This window comes from Dromaius novaehollandiae, chromosome 7 (assembly GCF_036370855.1).
Source record: "Dromaius novaehollandiae isolate bDroNov1 chromosome 7, bDroNov1.hap1, whole genome shotgun sequence".
Lineage (NCBI taxonomy): Eukaryota > Metazoa > Chordata > Aves > Casuariiformes > Dromaiidae > Dromaius > Dromaius novaehollandiae.
Window position 1 is genome coordinate 47,082,662 of NC_088104.1, and position 20,752 is coordinate 47,103,413.

The 20,752-nt window shown below is 41.1% G+C and overlaps 1 protein-coding gene across 8 annotated transcripts in view; it reads right to left on the reverse strand.

The window, feature by feature from the left end:
* The window catches only part of HDAC4 (histone deacetylase 4), a 275,382-nt gene that overhangs the window by 90,271 nt on the left and 164,359 nt on the right, over window positions 1-20,752 (reverse strand). For 5 of the 8 annotated variants that reach the window (XM_064515482.1, XM_064515489.1, XM_064515488.1 and 2 more), the window contains 3 exons: window positions 16,221-16,371; window positions 11,893-12,013; window positions 7,232-7,353 (listed from right to left, as the gene is read on the reverse strand). In XM_064515482.1, the coding sequence (XP_064371552.1) occupies window positions 7,232-7,353; window positions 11,893-12,013; window positions 16,221-16,371 (394 nt within the window). The remainder of the gene's footprint in view (window positions 1-7,231; window positions 7,354-11,892; window positions 12,014-16,220; window positions 16,372-20,752) is intronic. The other 3 variants (XM_064515487.1, XM_064515483.1, XM_064515484.1) reach the window with 2 other exon arrangements.

Consider the following 20,752-nt stretch of genomic DNA (forward strand, 5'->3'; position numbering starts at 1 on the left):
CAAAGTTGACATGAAATCGAAGGACTTATTTCTTTGTTCTTCTGCCAGAGGACACTTCTCCTAAGCATATCATACTCCTCCAGAAGTGCTTCAGTAGGAAGCCTTCAGGGTCCCCTGCAATCATGCTGAAAAACACCTGAGCTGCTCTATCAGAGCTCCTGAGCAAAGAAACACCAAACTGCCCTTCCTTTTGACTTCTAGTCCAACCTTAGCACTGGCAAAGGAGGCCTTAGGAAACATGGTTTATAGCCTCTGTTTGCATCTGGAGCTACTGCTTGTACCAAAGGAAAAGAAAGGAATTAAAAACTCCCTGCCATGCATTTCAAGATGATTGTCAGAAGTGATGGAAGGAATAAAGAAAACATTTACTGGTCCTCCAAGTACACTTTAGTTTGCTCTGCTCTCTAAAATTTCAATGGTCTGCTCTGAAGAGCTATTCTGTAATATCAGAGTAATAGGTGATTTTTGTTTTTAAAAAGTTATTTGTGGTTTAAAGAGACAGACATTCTCCACTTGAAGGAGGAAATGATATTTATAATAGCATAGATTTCTCATGTAGGTCAATGCCTCCTCTCATCACAGCATGCCCCGAGGTAGTGCATGGGTCTGTGGGACTCGGCAAGCAGGACAGGAAAGCCAGACCTCCGACCATGCCAGCAACAGGAAGGACAATGTGAGTGGAAAAACAAAGATTCTCTCAAACTTGAGTGACACTCCATGTTGCACAAAGCTCAAAGATTTTCTCTAAATTATACTCCCACACTACGTCAGGATTTCAGCCTACTCTATTTTCCTCTAAACAATCTTTGTCATAAAACAAACCACTTAAAACATTCCAATAATCAGAATCAACTCAGAGAGGTATTACGCCTTTCCTGATAAATGCAGTATTTTAATTTTTAACACATCCTTTCTTTAAACTTTTGCTTTCTTTTGAATAAGAATTATTCTGAACAATTTCATCTGCTTAGCTGCCAATACGACTCAACCAACCTGTGCTCCCGCAACAGTTCAAAGAAACCAACATCATCACAGGGCCCTCAGCCTACTGTCTTTTGCATGGAAGCAAAAGAGTTTTAGCAAACAGGAGACAGTTCATGGGCTCCTTGTCCTGAACCAGCCCAGCACATGGATGCCTGTGCGGATATGCGGCAGCCAGCAGGAAGGTGCAGGCTGGGGAGAACGGCACTTCCCACTTTGGGGACAGCCTTGGAGTTGTGGTGAATGACCATGAACCTGCCGCTTAGATATGTCTTATGATCACTGTGGGCCCCATCTAAGCGCAGTGGTGGCTCAAAAGAGTGGTTGTTCTCAATTTGCTCATTCTTTACTTGAGCCAGGAGAATAACACAGACCTCTTCTTTGTCCATTAGGAGGCCGATGGACTAGAAATGCGTTTGTTGGGACTGTCAGCACGGGGAAGGCATTTGTCAGCCTCCCTCTGCAGCAGGTCCCAAAACACTAGGGAAATTCAAGGAAAACAAGTAGCCCTCCAAGTGGCACATGTGCCTGAGGCTGCCCTTCTGCACCACATATGAGGGAACACTCAAGTTTTTTTGTTGTTTTCCTTTATTCTTTGAGGGAAGTCACTACTGCAAAAGAGGACCCAAGCCACTGTCTAATAATGCTGAGCTAAAAATTTCTCCTTGGAGCTTTCCTATCTATTCTTAAGTGAGTGAGCTGTAAAGGTTAAGACAGATTGCTTCTACCACAAGCTCTAAGACATAGTGTTTAAGCTACAACCAATTCTCCTTCTTCTGTTGTAACTGCCTAACCACTTCTGCAGAAGGCAAGACACGTTGCTGGGATGGGAGGTTTTTGGGTAGGATGCTTCTTCTTTCCTGCTCTGCAGGGAAAAGCAGCTGAAAAAGGGGTCTATGACACTTCCTAGTTGTCATTTAGGCTCCTTAATATCTTCTTGCCCATCAACCTTATTCTGAACTTCAGCTCCCCAGTGCAAAGAGTTGCGATACAGAAAGTAAAGAAATGGTTGGACCCAGAGTCCCAACGATGCTTCACAAAATAGTGACAGTGGCTGCAGTAACCATAAGCCAAGCAGCCTCTGGAATTAAAGCCAAATAACCCAAGTACCAAGAGTGCTGATTTCCAAATGCTAACGTTGCTCAAGTGCACAAACAGCTGCTATCACTTCTGATGCAAGGCACGAAGTCTTCTTGTGGCAGCCAGTTCAGGGTAAAAAAGCTAAGTGGAAGGCACAGTTTTTTCACTTATGGAGACGAGGAAGAACAAAGGAAAACAGTTGTCTCAGGAAAGATTTGCTTTATTCAACAGCAGGAAGAAAACCATGAAGAGATTTCAGCCTGCTTCACAACCTGCAGTGGTGATTCACAGGGACATAGCCATTTTTACACTTACAACTTTGGAGCACATCTCATACGAGCACTTCAAAAGAAATTCTACATTCATATGTTCTTGCACTACATTTCTTACTTTGGGGTCCAGTTTAAATACAGATATGTAGACAGGGAAATTTTTTCGGTTCATACAACCCCAGGAGTTGAATGTGCACTGCCCAAGCAATTCTAGCAGGCATCAAGTTTTGCCATATTTCTACGGATTTCATCAAAACTGGACAATGACCAATTGAAATGATGTGGCTTTCATTAGAAATCCCGATTAGCTGTCAAGTCCCAGTGGATGTCAGGAATCCTTACCCTATCTGTTTGCAAGAACGAGTGAGAAAGCTAATGTCTATCCAGCCCTCACAGGATGTAAAAACAAAACAAAACAAAAAAATTTAAAAAAAATTAACAAAAACACAAGGAAGATGAAAACTATGTTAAAAAGTTCTCTTCAAGACTTTTACAAATCTCTGTGATGGTGGTCAATTCAGATATCTAATTAAGAGCACTTTTTAATACTTCTACTGCTCAAATTCCAAAAAGCAGGGAACATCATAGTGTAAAAACCTTGTTACTGGGGAGAAAATAACTCTAGCAAGCAGGATAACATATTCTCAAATGTGCAAAACTGAAAAGCTACATTAAAAATAATTTCAGTAAATCCTAGAAACCTGTTGACAAATAATTCTTAGGGTCATCAGAAAAGACTACAAAAGTCTGCCCAAACCCAGATTCTACAATCACTATGAAAGGGTTTTCCAGTTTTTTTTTTTTTTTTTGAGGGTCTCAGTGCACTACTCAATGAAGCTACATTACATTTGGAAGACATCAGTCTTGATTTGGGGGCAGAAAAGGTCACTTATATTTTCCCCTCTCGACAGCTGTAGGCAAAATGCATATACTAAAGGAAGTGTATATATAATAAAGGAAACTACATAGAGGGGGAAAAATCCTTGCATTACTCAAGTTATTTAAAAATGAACAGACAAAAGCATGAATAGCACCCACCAGTTATCATTTCGGCTAAAAAAAAGGGAGAGCTCTGATGTGTTTAGATAAGGGGAATTAAGTGCAATGCATCCAGCAGCCAGACTGAGAATAGGATTCAACCATTTAATAACTGGACTATTCAGCAGCCTAACAGTAAAACAATTTCATGCAGAAACCAAATGGCCAAGAAACATGAACACAGTTTAGTAAAACAAATCTCACAAGTGTAGAATTTCAGGGGACAGGATGTATTAGGAGCACATTGCAAGTGTTTACTGTTTCACAGGCTGTACGTTTTCAAGCACTCTTTCAAGACATTATTCATGCACATATCTACTTCTACCCAAGCGAATATGTGCAGCTGATTATGTTTATTATATAACATTCATAGTGGAGTTTTGGACTAGCAAAATATCTCAAAGTGTGCACAGAGGGATAGGTATAATGTTACCACAATGTCATGGTGTTGTAAAAAATCAGAGGGAAGAAAGGCAGTATTATTAAAACCCAGTACGATTATATATTTACTCTTTCTGAACAAATTCTCAACATGCAGGTCATACTGCCAATTCTGAAAATGCAACCTGGAAGAAATGATCTTTCAAGTTGCCTTCTCTCAGCCCCCTAAGTCAGCCTCTCCATAACAGTGATTTGGTTAGATTCCAGTCCTGGTAATCAGAACTGTATTGTGATGGATTCTGTATTTCAACTGCAAACATTTAATCAAATTTAATAAAACTGGACTACATGACATGGCAGTTTTAAATTACAAACTCAAATAAAGCCGGGGTTTTGAACAGTGCCAAAAATCTGAAAAGCTCACTCGCAAGAAAGAACTTTGTTTAGGATGGGCTCCAGCCTTCCTTTCCTTTTGTTTACAGCAGCCTGATCAGGATTCTTTCTTCTCCAAGCAACTTAACATTCTTGGCAATGGGATTTTTGCAGGCTATCATTGTGCCAGAAACTGAAGTGCTGTTGTGTTGAAAGTGAAATAAAAGAAAACAAAAAAACCTCCCCTGAACCTTGCAACTTATACGCATCACATACTATTCCCCAAAAGATTAATACTGGTGCACAAAAAGAACAAACTTCAGTATTTCGGAAAAAAGAACCCTGTTAAATACGTTATTGTTTTAAAATAACAATGATTTTGGTTACCTTCATTTTTAATGATGCTATTAAATACATCTATCATCCTTAATTCACCTTGTCTGACAGGGCTCTTATTCAGCCACATTCTTATTCAGAACTCAGTTTGGGAAACAGAAAAGGGATGAACACTGCACTGTCAACAGAAGAACTTTGTACGTAACACTGGGATGTTTGCTTGAGAAGGTGGCGAGGCCATGATGCAAATCACCTGTTTATAGCATTGAGAACTAGGCCCAGGAAGTGGAATGACAGTACCTAACCCAGCTGGCAAGTGAAGGAAGGTGCAAGATGTGCTGATGCTCTTCTCCTGCTGAAACTCACTCCTGTAACATCTAGAGCACGAAGGGAGACCTAGCCTCAAACTGAACCTCCCAAGAAAGGTCCCCTAAAGTGATAAGGAGAGGAGTTCCTGGAGCAGTTATGCTGTGGTGATGCTAACACATGCTTACCAGAAATGGATCATCTCGTTTCTAGAAGTATAAGAAAGTGACATAAAAAATTCTTGGAATCAAGTTGTCCAAAGGTCCTGGACAGCTAAGTAGCAAGGTGATAGGAATGCTGCCAAGGGATACTTCCTCCTGTGGAAATACCGAGGTTTCCTGGAGGAAACTGAAAGCCGTGAGTAGAGCAGAAGAAAACTGCAGCAATGGTTGCTAGCAGCCCAGGGGCTGAATTTCCTCCTCCAGGCAGGTGTGCACATCACACCTTTTTGTGTTTTGATTGGTTTAGAACTGAAAGAAAATCTCTGAAGACAGTCCTCCACCAGTGTTCACCTTCCCTAAAAAAAGCAAAGGCCTGAAATCCAGACAGAGTCAATTTGGCTGTCACGGGCACTAATGATGCAGTAGCATCTACTTTAGTTAATGTGGCATTTGGTCTCTCGTTATCCAGAACCGGAGATGAGAGAAAGCCTTACCCTTCAGTAAAGCCATTTCTTAACTTCTGGAATCCTCCAAAAAGATTTCACGGGCTGGTCAGCAGGTAACAGAGGCACAGGGCATGAACAGGAAAAGCCCACGGCCTGGAAAAGGCTTGCCATCTTTTGATCGATTTCTTGTGTAGCTGAAGCAGAAGCACTTGGCATCTGCCATTCAGCCCCTGAAGTACCCAGGCCTGCTGATGGGCAAGACCACCTACGGGATAGCCTGCTGCAAGATTTCCAAAAATTCATCCACGGTTTCTTCCACTTTTTCCTCTTAGAAACCACAGAGGCTGAGCCCTCTGCCTGGAAATCCCTCATTCGACGGCAGCGTTGAGGGGGAAGCTGTCAAAGGCAGGCTTGGGTTGGAAAGCCTCTCCACCTTGGAAGTGCCACCAGTACAACCTGAGAGGCTTACGCAGCTGACTGTGACTTTGGATAGCAGGACAGGTGCTATGTTGCAGAAAGAGAGGTTCCAAAAAAAGGTCTTTTAATGCACAGAATTGCAAGGTAGGAGGCACAGGGATCGAGCGCAGAAATGCTTTAATTTTTTCCGTCAGATGCTGAAAGGAGAAAAATCCCCATCTGTGCAACAACCTATCTCCGCAACAAGTTTAAAAAGGTAACCGGAATAGTGTTAAAACATTCACTACCTGTGAGAGTTGCTCCACTTCTAACTCTTAGGAGAAAAAATGGCATGAGAATACCTGCATCGCTTCTCGAAGGAAATGGAGCAGCAGTCAGCTGTTGGGAACTGGGGTGAGGCAGCAAACTTGAGCAAAGACTTGTAATCCCATAGGGAGATCTGGTTAACATCCCATCACCACTCGTTCTCACAACGATGCTACCCTTTCTGATAACCAGCATTCCTCCCTCCACCTCTAAAGACTCACAGAGCATACACGATAAATAACTACGTAGCTGGCAGATGTCAAAACCTACCAGCGGAAGGTATGAAGTTCAGATGTTTTCTCCACTCAACACCCCTGCTTTTTCTCTTACCTCTATTCCATCCTTTCAGAAATTTTTTTTTTTCTGTTTTAAAGCTATTTACAACACACAGCTCTGTCTGCACCATCCACTCGAGCAGCATTGTTCCCCAAATTGAGTTGAGCCTGTCGAAGCTTGGCTTTTTCCCCAAACGAAGCAGCAGTGGATCATGAGCTAGCAATGCTAGAGGTGGAGGTTGTGTTGGCTGTAGGCGTGCGACACGGAGCAGAGGACCACAGCCAACCAAAACAAACCGGTTTACATAACATATAGCTGAGAAATAACTGACCTGCTTAGCCACAGTGCACAGAAAAACCTAACTGAGAAATAACTGTCTAGGTGTGAACCAAAACCCTTCCAGGAAGCCTCTACGCTTTGACTGGCAGAAACATGCTTATTTATTTTAAGTATAAACTTGTATATAAAATGCAAAACCCAGCAGAAGTGAACTTTTCTTGGTACTTTTCTCACTCGGCAAAACAGTGATTGCAGATGCACAAAGCTATGTATCAGTTTCAACTTTGCAAAAACAACCAACTTTCCAAATTTGATGCACAACTACGTTGTCTTCTACATGCAGCTTTGCAGGTCTGCGTGCTCAAAGTAACTCCAGCCTCACTCTAACACTGCTCATTCAGTGCTGGGATGAAGGGGAAGAGGGAGAGCGGAATGGAAGGAGTGCTTGTTACATAAATCACATGAAATACTGCTTTTTTTGGTAATATTCTCTCTCTCTCTCTTTTTTTCTTTTTTAATAAAAGGACCGAGTGTCACAGCAAAGATAGTGGGGAATACAGAAAATCGAGGTGAGCTTTACCTGTTTTTCTGAGCGGGAAGTCATCTTTGGAATCGTACATGCCCAGGACAGGGTGGTTGTAGGTGCCGGATACTCCACTTTGGGGTGGGGAACTCTGGTCCAGAGAACTGTGTTGGGTCTTCCTGTGCAGAAAGAAAGAGAAGAGAAGGAAGAAACTTTACAGAAGTGAAGCACAAAGGGAACCAGCATAGCTTCACCTTCTCCACTATATTACTTATCAGTTAGCAATACCAAGGAAAATAACCGTACTGTTTTTCTCCTTCTAGGCACTCATAGAGAAAAGAAACTAAGGGATCGTTTAAAGTCTGATATACAGGGAGGTAACTAAACATATGCTTAATTTTCAGTATAGGAATAACCCTGCTGAGCAAGGCTCAACTTATGAAGGTATTTAACCATGAGCATAAACAGTTCTTACCAAACAATATGATTCACTGCTGGTTTCTAACCCTCTCCCCTTTCATATTCCAAACTTCTCTATACATACGGGCAAAATGATTATTCAGGCTCTTACACAGTGCTACATTAGCATACGCACACATCATGTACTTTTTCATATTCACACCAATAAATGCCCACATGCACGCACAGTTTAATCATCAACTGAAATCAAAACAGCACCAAACTGAAAAATATTTGAATCCTGCACAAAAACAGAAGGAGCTTTCTCTACCCAGATCTGCTCCTACCATGAGGAGGCTGCACAGAGAGATGTTTCAAAAACAGGAAGTCGAGATGCTGAAAGCCAAGAGCCCTCAAACCCACCATGTCACACAATGACATTTTTTGCTCTTGCCTATGCAAGCAATAGTTTTTTTTTTTTTTTTAATTGTGGCTTAAGCTACACAATCATGTACAGTGAAGTTATTTTCATCACTTTGTTAGGGAATGCGCATGAACTCAAAGGGCCTGCTTAGATGTGCCCTGGATTTGCTGAATGACAGATATTCAACACCACGAACACGAATACATTGTATTGCTGGAGGACTGGGATCCAGCGCCCTACACTGCTTTAAGCAAAATGCATCGGCCTGCATGCCCTTTCAAGAATTTCAAAGGTCTTGAAACAGATAAAATTGCATACTAAATCAAGTGTGCAGGCATTTTTGAAAGCACATACCTTCACGTAACACAGAGCCTGTTCCTTGAACTGTGAAGACCTTCAAAACCCCTCCACACATAGTAAAGCATGAGTGATACTTCAAATATATTCACGTAATGTAAATTGGATATATATTCCAACATACGTATCTGTGCTAGAATGCTTTATGGATGGAGAATGCAGACACCTACGTTCACTGGAATAACCTAATGTGTAATTATGTCTCTCTAACGTCCTAACACACAACTATTTGGCTAAGCTCGATTTTATGACTGTTACTGCATTGAATATCGACTCCCGAAACATATTCCTGAGAACTTCCTAGGGAAATAACAGCCCTGAGGTGCCCGAGGTTCCTGTTAAGCTACTCTTATTCATGTCAAGTATCTTCAAGAGTAAACCTCTCAGGAGCAGGCCTGTCCAACAGATACAGAATCCATAGGAGGGACAGTCTGACAATACAATTCAGAAAGATCTCTTCTATTGCTGCCTAATTAACCTAATCTGAAAATTACAGTCCACGAAGCCATTTTAAACAAATACCTATAGACTGGAACAGTACATAATAAACAGTTTACAAAGTGGCTTGAACGCCACAGAGCTGAAGACTGAGCAAGACCTCTGTAAGGTCCTCCAAGAAATTTCCTCCAAGAAATATTACTGAACATCAGGCATAGGAACAGAAAGCTTCCTTCTGTTGTTTAGGAGATCCTTTGGACTACAACTACATCTGGAAAACCTCTACAATTGACTCTTTCTCAGTTTGAGGACTGATCTGCATGCGCGCGTGCAAACACAGCCTTTTACATTTGGGATCAGATCAACCCTCACAGCTTTTTCCGCTCCATGGCCCTGCACCACTAAGCCTCACTGCTGAGTGAAGTTCAGGCTAAGAACTGGAGGTAAATGCATCTGCACATCTCCCTGGACAACTGAAACCAGGCCCAGAAGGCAAGGAGAATGACACTATTTCGCATGCAAACGGCGTGTTTCACACCAAAACCGTCAATACAAAATTGTTGTGTTGTTCAATACCTTTACGAGAGTTGGTTTTGCAAACAGTGCTTCCAATATTTTTTTAAGGGAATTCATAAACATTAATGAGACCAAAGGAAGTGCTTAAAAGCAGGCGTGTCATTGAGGAGGCTATTTCAGCATCTGTTACTATTTAATTGGTTTGCGTGCTCACAGTAGGAGCACTAAGGCTATCTTCTGCAAGTGCGCCTTGTGTGCGTTAAATCTGAACACCACCCAATTAAATCATGTCAGAAGTATGTGTGGACATGAGTATCTCTGTAACTGCATTGGTAACCTATGAGATGCTATACAAATAGATACTAACACGTAATCAGTTTAAAGGTCCTTTAAAAACCAGAATGGAAACTTAAAATCTTCAATCTGTGCCTTAACGTGCAAGGGACTGCCTTTAAAAAGTCTCCGCTGGGAGATAAGATACTACAACTACGCAGCTTGCCCTCCATCTGCTTTCCCCAAAGCCTGCGCAGAAAGAGCTCATGTCTGGCTGCAACTTATCACTTAAACATACCCTTAACAAAGATTTGTGAGGCCTCTGAGGCTTTTTCTGGCATTAGAAACCAAAATGCTGATCCTCTCCCCACCGTGAAACTACGATGCGGTGAAGAGCAGGAAGGAGCAAGCCTGTTAAGCGCAGGAGAAACGCCATGGCCCCTTGTGCAACAGTCTGCATGCTGTCTCCAGCTGCTGGCATCCCTCTATCAGCAGAGAGGGGGAAAGCGGTCTTCAGATCCATGCACGTCACAAGAAACCTTCACAACGTATCTGCACTCAGCATTAGCTGCAAACGAGGCAGGGAACGTACCGAACCCTTAAGGAGAACTAGGCTATATAATTTCCTGCAGCATACCTGGTGCTTAACCATATACGATAGCTAAGACCACTGCTCTTCAGCTCAGCTTTGAATGTTGTAATCTGTATGAGGAAGCAGTTAATTGGAAACTGCAGAACATAAGGAATTGAAACCACTCCCAAATTTCCTTTTCTCTTTTCTAATAGATGAAATTCATATATAATGACAATTACATGTCAGGTTTCCCTAGGGCCAAAGGATCAAAGATTTTGGAAGAAAACTTTCACTTATTATTCTTAATTCTATCTATTTGATTCAATGCCACTTTTGCCTTAAAAATTTGGCATTTAACTGACTGGAAAAAATAGAGAACATAGTAGCTCACAGAGTCTTCAGCTGCTTTTAACAAAATGCACAAATTTCTTGGTGACTCTCAATTAAGAACAGCAGTGGAAAATCAGTTATCTAAAATGATAATTATTTTCTCTTGACTGAAATTCAGTTTCTCCTATTTCTTCCACTGCTGACCTAGCGGGCCTTAAATATTACTTTGCATAAATTAACATTTCAGTACTTCAACCAGTGCCACAGCCCTACAATTTTCAAGTCTCAGGGCAGACAAAGCTATTTTTACAGACATATTAAAATTGCTCAATCTCACCCTTATGAAATAATGCTAGAATTTTTCTGAAAACTACACTTCAACATTTCTGCACTGCCTCATAGCTGGGATATATTTCAAGTATAATTTCAATTATTTGTTGAAATAACTTATTAGTTTGGAAACATCTTCTGGCTACAACTTCATCATCCCTGAATACATGTTTATTTCTTAAGACGTAAAATGCTGTCAGATATTCAAACACAATTTTCAGTCCAAAAATTCCTTGGCTTTTCTCATTCAAATTTTCAAGAATTTTATGGTCACTAAAGATGACGTTCGGAATGATTTACTTTTTTTTAAAGTAGATATTTAGACTGTTTTAGCAGTCATTGCTTTCGTATCATCTCAAGTTTTCTGATTTTACATTACACTATAAAGAAGTGAACTTCTGGAAATTGTGTGTTTTTAATGCCACCCACAACATCACTACCATTTCCATGTCCCATGTCACCGTGACATCAGCTTTTACCATCTCCCTCCACATGACATGTGGGTTCTATAGGATACCCATAGTTTTCAGTAGAAAATCCAGATGATGGGGCAATTGTGATTCAGACTACAGACAGGATGCCCTTCCTATTTTCCACAACTTAAAGAAAGTGGCCAAGTTAAGACTTTCAGCCTTGAGAGCTCGAGATGAGAGCATTCCAGACTTTAAAAATACAATGCTAGATCAATTATCCCGAGTTGCAACTCAGTAAACATAAAAAGCATCTTCCCTGTTTTCATAAAGTTCAAGTTTTCTTACACCGGGTGGGACCAAATGTTTGATGAAAGATTAGATAACTTATAAAGGTTGATCTAGATGGTGGAACATGCTAATTTGAATAATCGTGGACTAAAGAAGAGAACAAAGACCTCTGCTCACAGACGATATGAGAATTACTCCTATGGAAACCCATTGAAATAAAGCATTTTGGCTATTTTGTAAAATTAAAGTCAAACTCTAGCTCTATTATTATATTGCTTCATCCAGTAAAGACATTAGCTCTATTCCCCACATCTCCAGCAACTGTGAAAAAAGGTGGCACTGGCTGAATCATTCAGATAAGCCCAGTACCACTTACCCATACCAGAAGCGAGGATCGCTGGATATACAATGGTTGAGATTCCGGTGTGCCAAAGCTTTCTTTTTATTTAAGACAAATTCTTGCAACTTCATCTTTACTTCTGTGCTTGCCACTGCACCTGAAATGTCAACAATAATAAAAAAGAAAGGTTATTTAACCAATGCACTTTGGATGAAAGCAGAAATGAATAAAAATTCACATGCTTTAAGAATTAAAATTTCCAACAAACAGTCAGAATTAAATCTTTGATTGTCAAACCAACAGAGAACTTTTCTTTCAAAGGGAAAAGAACAAAGTGCCTCCAGTAAGGAGCTCCCCTTTTCTTTTCCTTTGGCTTTGCATATAATCACAACCTATGTTTAAAAATGGAGATTTAATCAGATATTTATCACTTTACTATAAAAGATTTCTGAAGAGGATTTTTACACTTGCATAAAAGTACACTTAGAATAAAGCACTTGTATTAGGTATTCCAGCTTTCTTTTAATCAAAGGTATTTAAGAAAAAGGGTCTTGTGTACACTCAAGTTTTAAATGTCACATCTGCAAGCAGAAGGGGAATGAGACAAATGTCTCATATGTAGATTTCCTCTTGAAAAATCTTGTAAATAAGGACCTCTTTGTTCGAAAGTATCTGTGTACAATAAGACCTACATAATATTCCAATTCATTTACAAGTGTGCAATCTATTTCTTCAAATAGAAAATCTAACAGTAAAAAAAAAAGTCAGTAATTTTGAAGTGTAGAGTTAAAATGTCAACTGTGTAATTTCTAATCATTATTTGCTCCACAATAGAGACCAGTCTGTTTTACTGTGATGATGGATTAAAATTATCATTCAGTTGACAGAACAGATTCGCAGGCAAAGCTTCTGACGGAGCAATGCGTAGAAAGTTTGGCAAGCAGCACATGTGGAAAATGACGGTTCATCTATACCACAGTGTAAACCAAAAAATTCCAAAGGAAAATATCTGGGCTACAAAAAAATCAAAAGGCCAGCAAAATGGTCTGCTCTACTGGGAGTAAAAAACTCCAAATATGACTGGGTGACCTTTCATCTCCTGCACTCTGCTCAACTTTTTTGCATCTCCACAAAAGAAGAAAACTGCAATATTCCTGCCTGAAGATTTAATATTGCTCAACCATTTAGACAGGGTTGAAAAGCTTGAAAATTCACTCTTTTGGAGCATCGTCTCTCTCACTAGTTCTACAAAATGTAGGTTTGGAAAGTGCTCCAGCAGGAAGTTCAATGGAGGAGCTGTACATGAATTCACAGCAAAACACATGACTAGACCAGAATGGGCGAGAAGTCCAGGAATCCAAGAAAAAAGGCCTTATCACTTCAAAAAGTCTCTTCCCTAAATTATTCACATCTTTAAAACAACGAAATGTGCCTGTGTTATATGGGCTTTGGATAAATCTGACATTTTTTAGGAGCCTTCGAGTCAAACATTCTTAGATCCTGAGGTTTGCAAAAGCTCCACTGGCACCTCTTCTTTAATTAGAAGCTGAAAGGCACCACATATGCAAAGCAAGATAAAAACTGCACTGTCCCAGAGCCATAGACAAAGCTGCCACGTGAGATGTTCTGACCCTTACTTAGCCCTTGACTCTTCAGTTGAAAGATCAAAGAAAAAAAGTCTAATTAGCTTTTTACATGTTATACCGAATTATTTTAGACCAAGTTCTACATATAGGCAGAAGCACTGCATAGCTTCTAGTATGGATGTTCAGGAAGAAGCCCAAGGCAGAAAAGTCCAACCTGTTGTGTACATGACAGCATATGTCATGAAGGTGTATCAGCAGAGTGCAACCGCAGAAGTCAGACCTCAAAAATCTATAGGTACAGATGTCCACAGGTGGGAAGCAAAACATTCAACCCTAAAGAAATGAAAGACTTGGCAGAGTAAAAGGAGGGACAAGAGCGAAGGAGCTGGAGAGCAAGAGCTCAATATAACAGCCTGTGCTGTGGTGGTGGTGGGAAATGTGCCTGGAGAGGGAAAAAACAAGCTGCAAAATATGAAATATGGCACACTCATTTCGAAGGGACTGAGTGCCTAAGAGAAGCAGGGAGTAAAAAGCATATCAGCGGTGAAAGACAGCTGCAGTGAGCAAAGTACTACAGAAAGAACAGGTCTAAATCAAGGGACAATAGGCTGAGTCACATTACTATGGTAGAGAGAAAAATAAAATATATATTGTCCCAAGATCGTACTGGAACCGAACATAGGATTAGGTAAAGGTAAGGAGAAGAGGACTAGAAAAAAAGAAGTAAGAAGCAGCACCAAACTCCTCTGCAAAGAAGAGGCTGCACAATGCAAATACAGACGAGCAGACAAATGGAAATTAATGAGCGGAAGCATTTAATGATAGCACAGGCTAGCCATAACCAGTCAGGTTGCAGGAGAAAGTCCACTGTGAGCCACAGTCAAAAGCTGCCTGAGCACCTCGGGATTCAATGCCCAGAAGGACTGAGACAGAGACAGATGATGCATGTCTGGAAAGCCAGGCACAGAACTTGTTCTGGTCTCAATGGTAACAGCGGAAGGACAGGGGGACCAACTATTGTTTATGATCCTGTATGGCACGAGGAAAGAACATCTGCTTGATATACTTTTTCCTTCTTCTTTTGGAAGCCATGCTTTTGATCGAAAGCATTACGATGGCAGATTTCGGTTCACGAGCGACAGGTTAAGACTACTGAGATGAGAAATCAAGGCGTTGATATTATGTTAATGTAAATCTATTTGTGATTTACCTTCTAAAAGGTACAAAACAATACATTTTGGCTTCCAACGATGGGGGAAGGAGGGAGAATAAATTGTATTCTTTATCTATTACATGCCCTTCATATTTCAGGTTAGGACAATTTTAGCTGTGTTATGCTTAACAAATTTTCTGATGTGAGAAAAATAACTTAAGTATTCTTGAGAGCTTAGCTGCTCTAGTGATTATACACCATAGCACTTCTTAAATAAAAGTATTTTAAAAATAAAACTGTAGTCATGGGAACAGGATCTTCAACTTAACATCCCCAAGTTCTATTCTTTTCTCTACCCCTATATTTTTCTTCCAAAAGGTGCTTCAGATTCTTTCGTTATTTTAAGAGATTCGGGCATTTTTGTTATTTGTAAATTATGTTAATGAGAACAGAGATAAATTTTGCAGAAATGACCAACAAAATGTTGATGCAATATCAACTGTTGATGAGAACCACAAGGTGAAGTGGAAATACTTATAGCTTTCATCCAGTTCAAACTGACTGCTTTTACTTAGGAAAACAATACAACATAGCCAAAGGATAAAGGAAAGTATCTTGCACGGCAGCCAGTTGGACATCATAGTAGCCAACCTGCATCAGCATCACCTAAGCATCCTTTGGCCTTTCTCCATTAAAAAAAAAGGAGTCTGACTTCCTATGAACTGCTTTGCTAAGATTTGGGGGTTGATCCATATTTTCCTTTATTCTGAATGCAGCTTCAAGTCTATCCCTGCAAGACACATATGCAGGGAGTGTAGAATTCAAACTTCAACTAATTTTCCCCTAGTCCCCACTACTTTTCTACTAGAAAAGTCATTCTTGAAGCCTTATCTCATTGCCTGCCCCCAGTCAGTGTCTTATCTCCTGTTGCCCTTGAGTCCTCTCAGCTTCTTCCACTGCATACTTCCTTATTTCATTTGGAAGGAAGAAATAATGAGTTGATAGTACAACTTCACAAGGTATTTTTCCTCCAATTCTCTTCTGAAGAAAACAGAACAAGCAACCAAGTGTCTTTGATAAGGGATTTGTGAGGCCGTAATCATTTCACTGAATCTTGTGAAGTACATAATAACCATGGAAAAGTATGCAAGAGCCAAGCACAATCTATACCTCATAAAAGAACTACTTTCTGAATGAGAACACTTTAAAGCTAAAAACTGAGAACTTAGATACATCTTAAAAGAGTGAAATTAAAAGAAAAAAAAGAAAAATGCAGTGTGCATCTGGTGTATTTTATGGTTTTAATATTCTGTCTCCATTAGGAATGCTGCCAAAAATACTTTAAAAAATGATAAATCAAATAAAGAGACGATACGCTTCCCTTTGAAATATGCTAAAATGGCACTTAGTAAGACAAAAATGAAGATAAAGCACAGAACTATACATTTCTTCTCCCCTCAATACCTCCAAAGAGTTTACACAAGCTCCCCGTGCAGTCGAGCTTTGCAGAGAGGCTATCATGAAGGTTTCATTAGTTTTATAAAGCTAGCAGAGTGAAAGTTTTATGGTTTCCCTTCATCTACTCTGCCTGTCATCGCTGGAACAAGGGAGCTTTTACTACTTACTCTCTTTTCCTTTCTCTTTGTTTTTTAGCTGCTGAAGTTTCTGCTCTCGATGCTGCTTCTCCAGCTCTTGCTCCTGCCGGTGTTGCTCCAACTTCCTCTGGTGCTCCAGGAGTTCCTGCTGATGCTTCATTGCCAGCATCTCCTGCTGCTGCTGTGGAGAAGGGAAGAGGAAAAAAACCCATCAAATTAACACAGTTAGACTTCTCAGAGGTAAAACATAAGTTACCATCAGCTGCCAATAACGCTGTTTAATTCGGAGAAGCAGAAAACGAGCATGTCCTTTGTCAAGGGACAAAGACTCCCACGGGGACTTAGGACATATTAATTATGAAGACTCATATGCTCACCATGTGATAATCCTACACTGAAGAAGTACTGCTGAGCTTCCCAAGTCAGACACTTCAACCAAAATACTCCATATGCTGGGCTCTGCAAGACCAGTTCAGTTCCCTCGTACATACGCTTGTTTGTATAAGCCTTTAATTATATGACTGCACACTGGTTTCTCCAAAAATCTTTGGTTTCTCTCTGTGCATACAGAAGAGTAGCCAGGGACTGGGGTATCTTCCTAACTTCATCCAACACTGGTCACTTCCCTTGTCCGCTGCACAACCCTCAAACTCAAAGTTAATGCAATAGGACTACAGTTTCCTGTGAGGTTGTTAGCATGATCATCACCAGTTCCTGAGCTTAATTATAAAATATCCTTCAATAATCACTCGAAGAAGGATTTACCCCACCCCCACATACATTCACAGAAAGAACCCCGAGACAGGCTGCCCGATTAAGGCCAAGATTTGCCAAGCTTTCATAAAATTGGATGTTCAAGATTGGAAGCACCAAAGGCTCCTTTAACACAGCGTTTTGTGGATAACAGCATTTTAGAAAACCCTGTGCAGAGATTACCTAATTTTTACAAGGCCTTCATGCCGCAAACAGAAACAAGATGGATAAGTGGTATCTGGCACTCGCTAGATCGTTTTGTTTTTTTTTAACTAAGCTTATTTTAAAAAGTCAGGTTTTGGCACCCGCCTCTTCATAAATATAGTCAAGGACACAGCACTTGTTGGGTTGGGAACGCCAACAAGAGCACAGCTTTGAGAAGAGGTGCTGGTTTCCTCCCACGCATGTGCCAACTGACCCCTCCAATCCAATGATGGGCTTCAGCCTGCCACCAAGACAGCTGGTCACAGCCTCCATCCACTCCTACAGGGCCACCCTCGATTTTTGTGGAAGCCATAACATCATTGTTTTCTTTTCTTTTCTTTTTCATTGCTTGATTGCCCTGGCCTAGCAAGCAGCCCAAACTCACAGCACAGCCACACGTGAGAGGTGATGGGGAAAAAGACCCTTTCAACAGCGGCTCAGTATCACCTCAGCTTAAGCTGATCATGAAACCACACGGGGAGGTTCCAGCCCTGGGTTTTCAAGGATAAATTTGTTAAGAGTTTTGCAAGATGACCTAGTGCCCTCTCACCGCTTCCAGTTACTGCCTCATGGTGGGTTTTGTAGTTAGGCTGAAAAAGCAGTGCTAGACATTGAAATCAGCCAAGCCTGTAACTGCCTACAGGTAAAACACTGGTGGCTATAAAATCTGGCGCCACAATATCATCACCATTGTATTTTGTAGACAAGGAAGCAGAAGCAAGCCTAAGTTGCTCCCACATAACCGCACACTAAAACCAGAATTAGCATGAGATCTTCCAAGTCTTAGCCCCCAGGCTTCACCGCCAAAGGGGCTGAGCCCCAACAGCTCATCGTGGTCGCGCTCACCACTTCCCAAAGTCCCAGGTGTCAAATCTGGGCATCTAGAAGCAGCGTGTGCGCACCAACCTCCTGCGAAATTTGGGGCAGACCATCTCTCCAGAATGTCCCAGCCCAGCATATCCTTTGTGGGTCCAGGAATGTTTTCTGGGGAGCTCGGAGGAGCAGTCTGGCTCCTCCGGGCCACGGAGAGGTACCTGCCGGCGCTTAGAGAACGCTCTGCATTTTGAAAGCAGGCCAGGAGAGAGACGTGCTGAGGGGAAGCAGATGAAAAATGACAAGCTGCAACAGCTTGTCGCTTCTCTAGGTGCGAATGGATTTCCGTGGGGCTTGCAACAGGCACTTCCCCTGCACAGGGTTTCTCCCTTGAAAAATGCCAAGCGCCATCAAAAAACCCATGCTCTTTTCTTAAGAAAAAACTCAAACTAAGATTTAAGACACCACCACCTTATCCCTAAGAAAGGTCGCTGTTACTCTTACTCCGCTGCTACTTCCCAGTTTCATCTGCCCCCTGTCCAGCAAGGTACATTTGCAATCAAGCTGCTCAGGCTGCTCTCATTACCCTTGCAAATCACTCCAAATGCAGGAGCACGCTTGCTCCCCGGAGCGGGTGCCCACGATCATGTTACGCCCGCCCAGCAATCTTTACGTTGGCAGCTTATAAACTGGCAGATTGATTTGAAGCTGGCAATGTTACCTTTTGAAACCCTAAATGCTATGTAGGCTCTGGCGATAGATGGAGACTTCTCCGAGCCTTGACTTAATGGGTATCTGTGCTCAGATACCACCCACTGTTTGAGGTTCACAAAATCCTGGAAAGGGCCTGGGCCACTTCTGGCATGGTTAGTAAGGTGGGAACGTGTCTCCGCTCTTCTCCAAAACTTAACACCATATGTGCGTGCGCATGCAAGACTTCCACCCTACGTATCAGTGATTTTTCTTCTTCCTCTTCCATGTTTTTTATTTAGGCTTTTGACAGGAATGTCTCTGTTTAATTTCTGGTTTTCTACATTTGTACCACCAAGTGTTTTAGCCGGGGATACGTTAAAATTATACAATTCTATAAAAGCTTATAAAAAAATAGTTTAACTGGCATTCTGCAATCTGCCTGGCTCTCTGCTGGAAACACGAGATTGAGTAGTCCCTGCTGTTGATTCGAAGCGTGCAGATTGTTGTAAAACACCAAACAGAAGTTAACAGGGATTTTACCTGCATCTCCTCTTAATTCCATTAAATTTTACGTAAGCAACAAAAAGTAATTCAGATTCTAACCACCTACAAAAGTAAAAACAGAAAGTCCACTGGGGCAACCAGTCTTTTACGGTGCGTAATTAAGCAGCCGCTTCCGCTAACACGTCTCCATTTGGGGACAGAGTATCATTTCAGGCTTCCAACAAGTCCACCACATGGTGGGCTTTTATAACCATAGAAAGTATGCAAATGAACAATATTTAATGCACAATATGTTAAAACAGGTTTTGTTATTTTTTATGAAATAAGGAGCCTTTTCTCTCCATCTGCAGTCTCCTAAGCTTTGCATGCTATGCTTCCTGTAATGTTTTACATACATTAAGATGCTTTAGAAGGAATTGTGCTTTCATTGACATCTGTAGTGAAAAGTAAATGAAAAGACAGATTTGTATCTGGATGGCTTATAGAAGTTCTATTAAAGATGCTTTGTTTCTGCTGAATTTTGACCCCAGTTTCCATAAAGAGCATTCTTAATATAGCTACAGATCTTTCCAAACTTAAAAAGTGAACCAACCTCTCCAATCTCATCCATGAATTCACTTTTTTGTTGTCTGCTGGAGGCTCAGAAAGTTACTGAACAACTCGTTTCCATACCCTATCTGAACTCTTACAGCATAAATGTTTTGCTGCACTTAGGCATGAAAACAAACTACATAGACACTATTGACAGGAAATATATGGCGTGCACAGTCAGCAAACGCAAGGCGTGATAGCGATGCAGCCAGATGCCTGCTAGCTTTAACCTAGCCAGCTCAGGCGACTGCTGTGAAGATCCTGCAGCACAGATCGCATGTGGGTTCCCCCCATCTCCGACAAGCTTGGGTTAGGATTTGAGATGCTAACCCAGGCTGAGGCTTGCATTGCTCATCCTTGCTGCTGTCACTATCCATGTGGGTTATACTGCAGTCAGAAGGAACAGAACTATCTGCGTTAAAGCCGCACAATTTCTCTGTGCTTTAAAAACATAAGCTTTAAGAACTCTCTTCACACTAGACCGTGCCCCAATTTCCCTTAAAAAAAAAATTTTGTGTGTGTGTGTGGGGGGGGGGTTACAATTTAATTTTCTCATTTTCAAATGTGTCTTTCTGCAGATTCTTTGTAAAAAAAAAAAACAAACATAAACAGCAAGAGAACCCACTAAAGACTAACTAAACAGGAGAAAGAGGAAATCTGATAACAAACAGAAAACTTTCCTATGCACAAAATAAACTGAAACTCCAGAAAAATATTAGCTTTTCTATTTCAGTTCAAGTAATCTAGGCAAATTTTAAGAGGTAGCAAACACGCAGAAAAGCGTGTGGTTAACTGCTGTGCAGTTTTATTCCCCCTCCTGCTCCACACACTGAACTTCTTCTGACAAGATAATACCTACACATTTTAACTTTGCTCTGACATTAAACCTTCACTTGACTGTCTCAGTGGAAAAAATTCTACTGATATCTAAAAGCAAAATATTTCAGAAGCATATTTCAGTGGGACACCATCTCCCACCACTTGGGTCTTCTAGAAATTGCCTG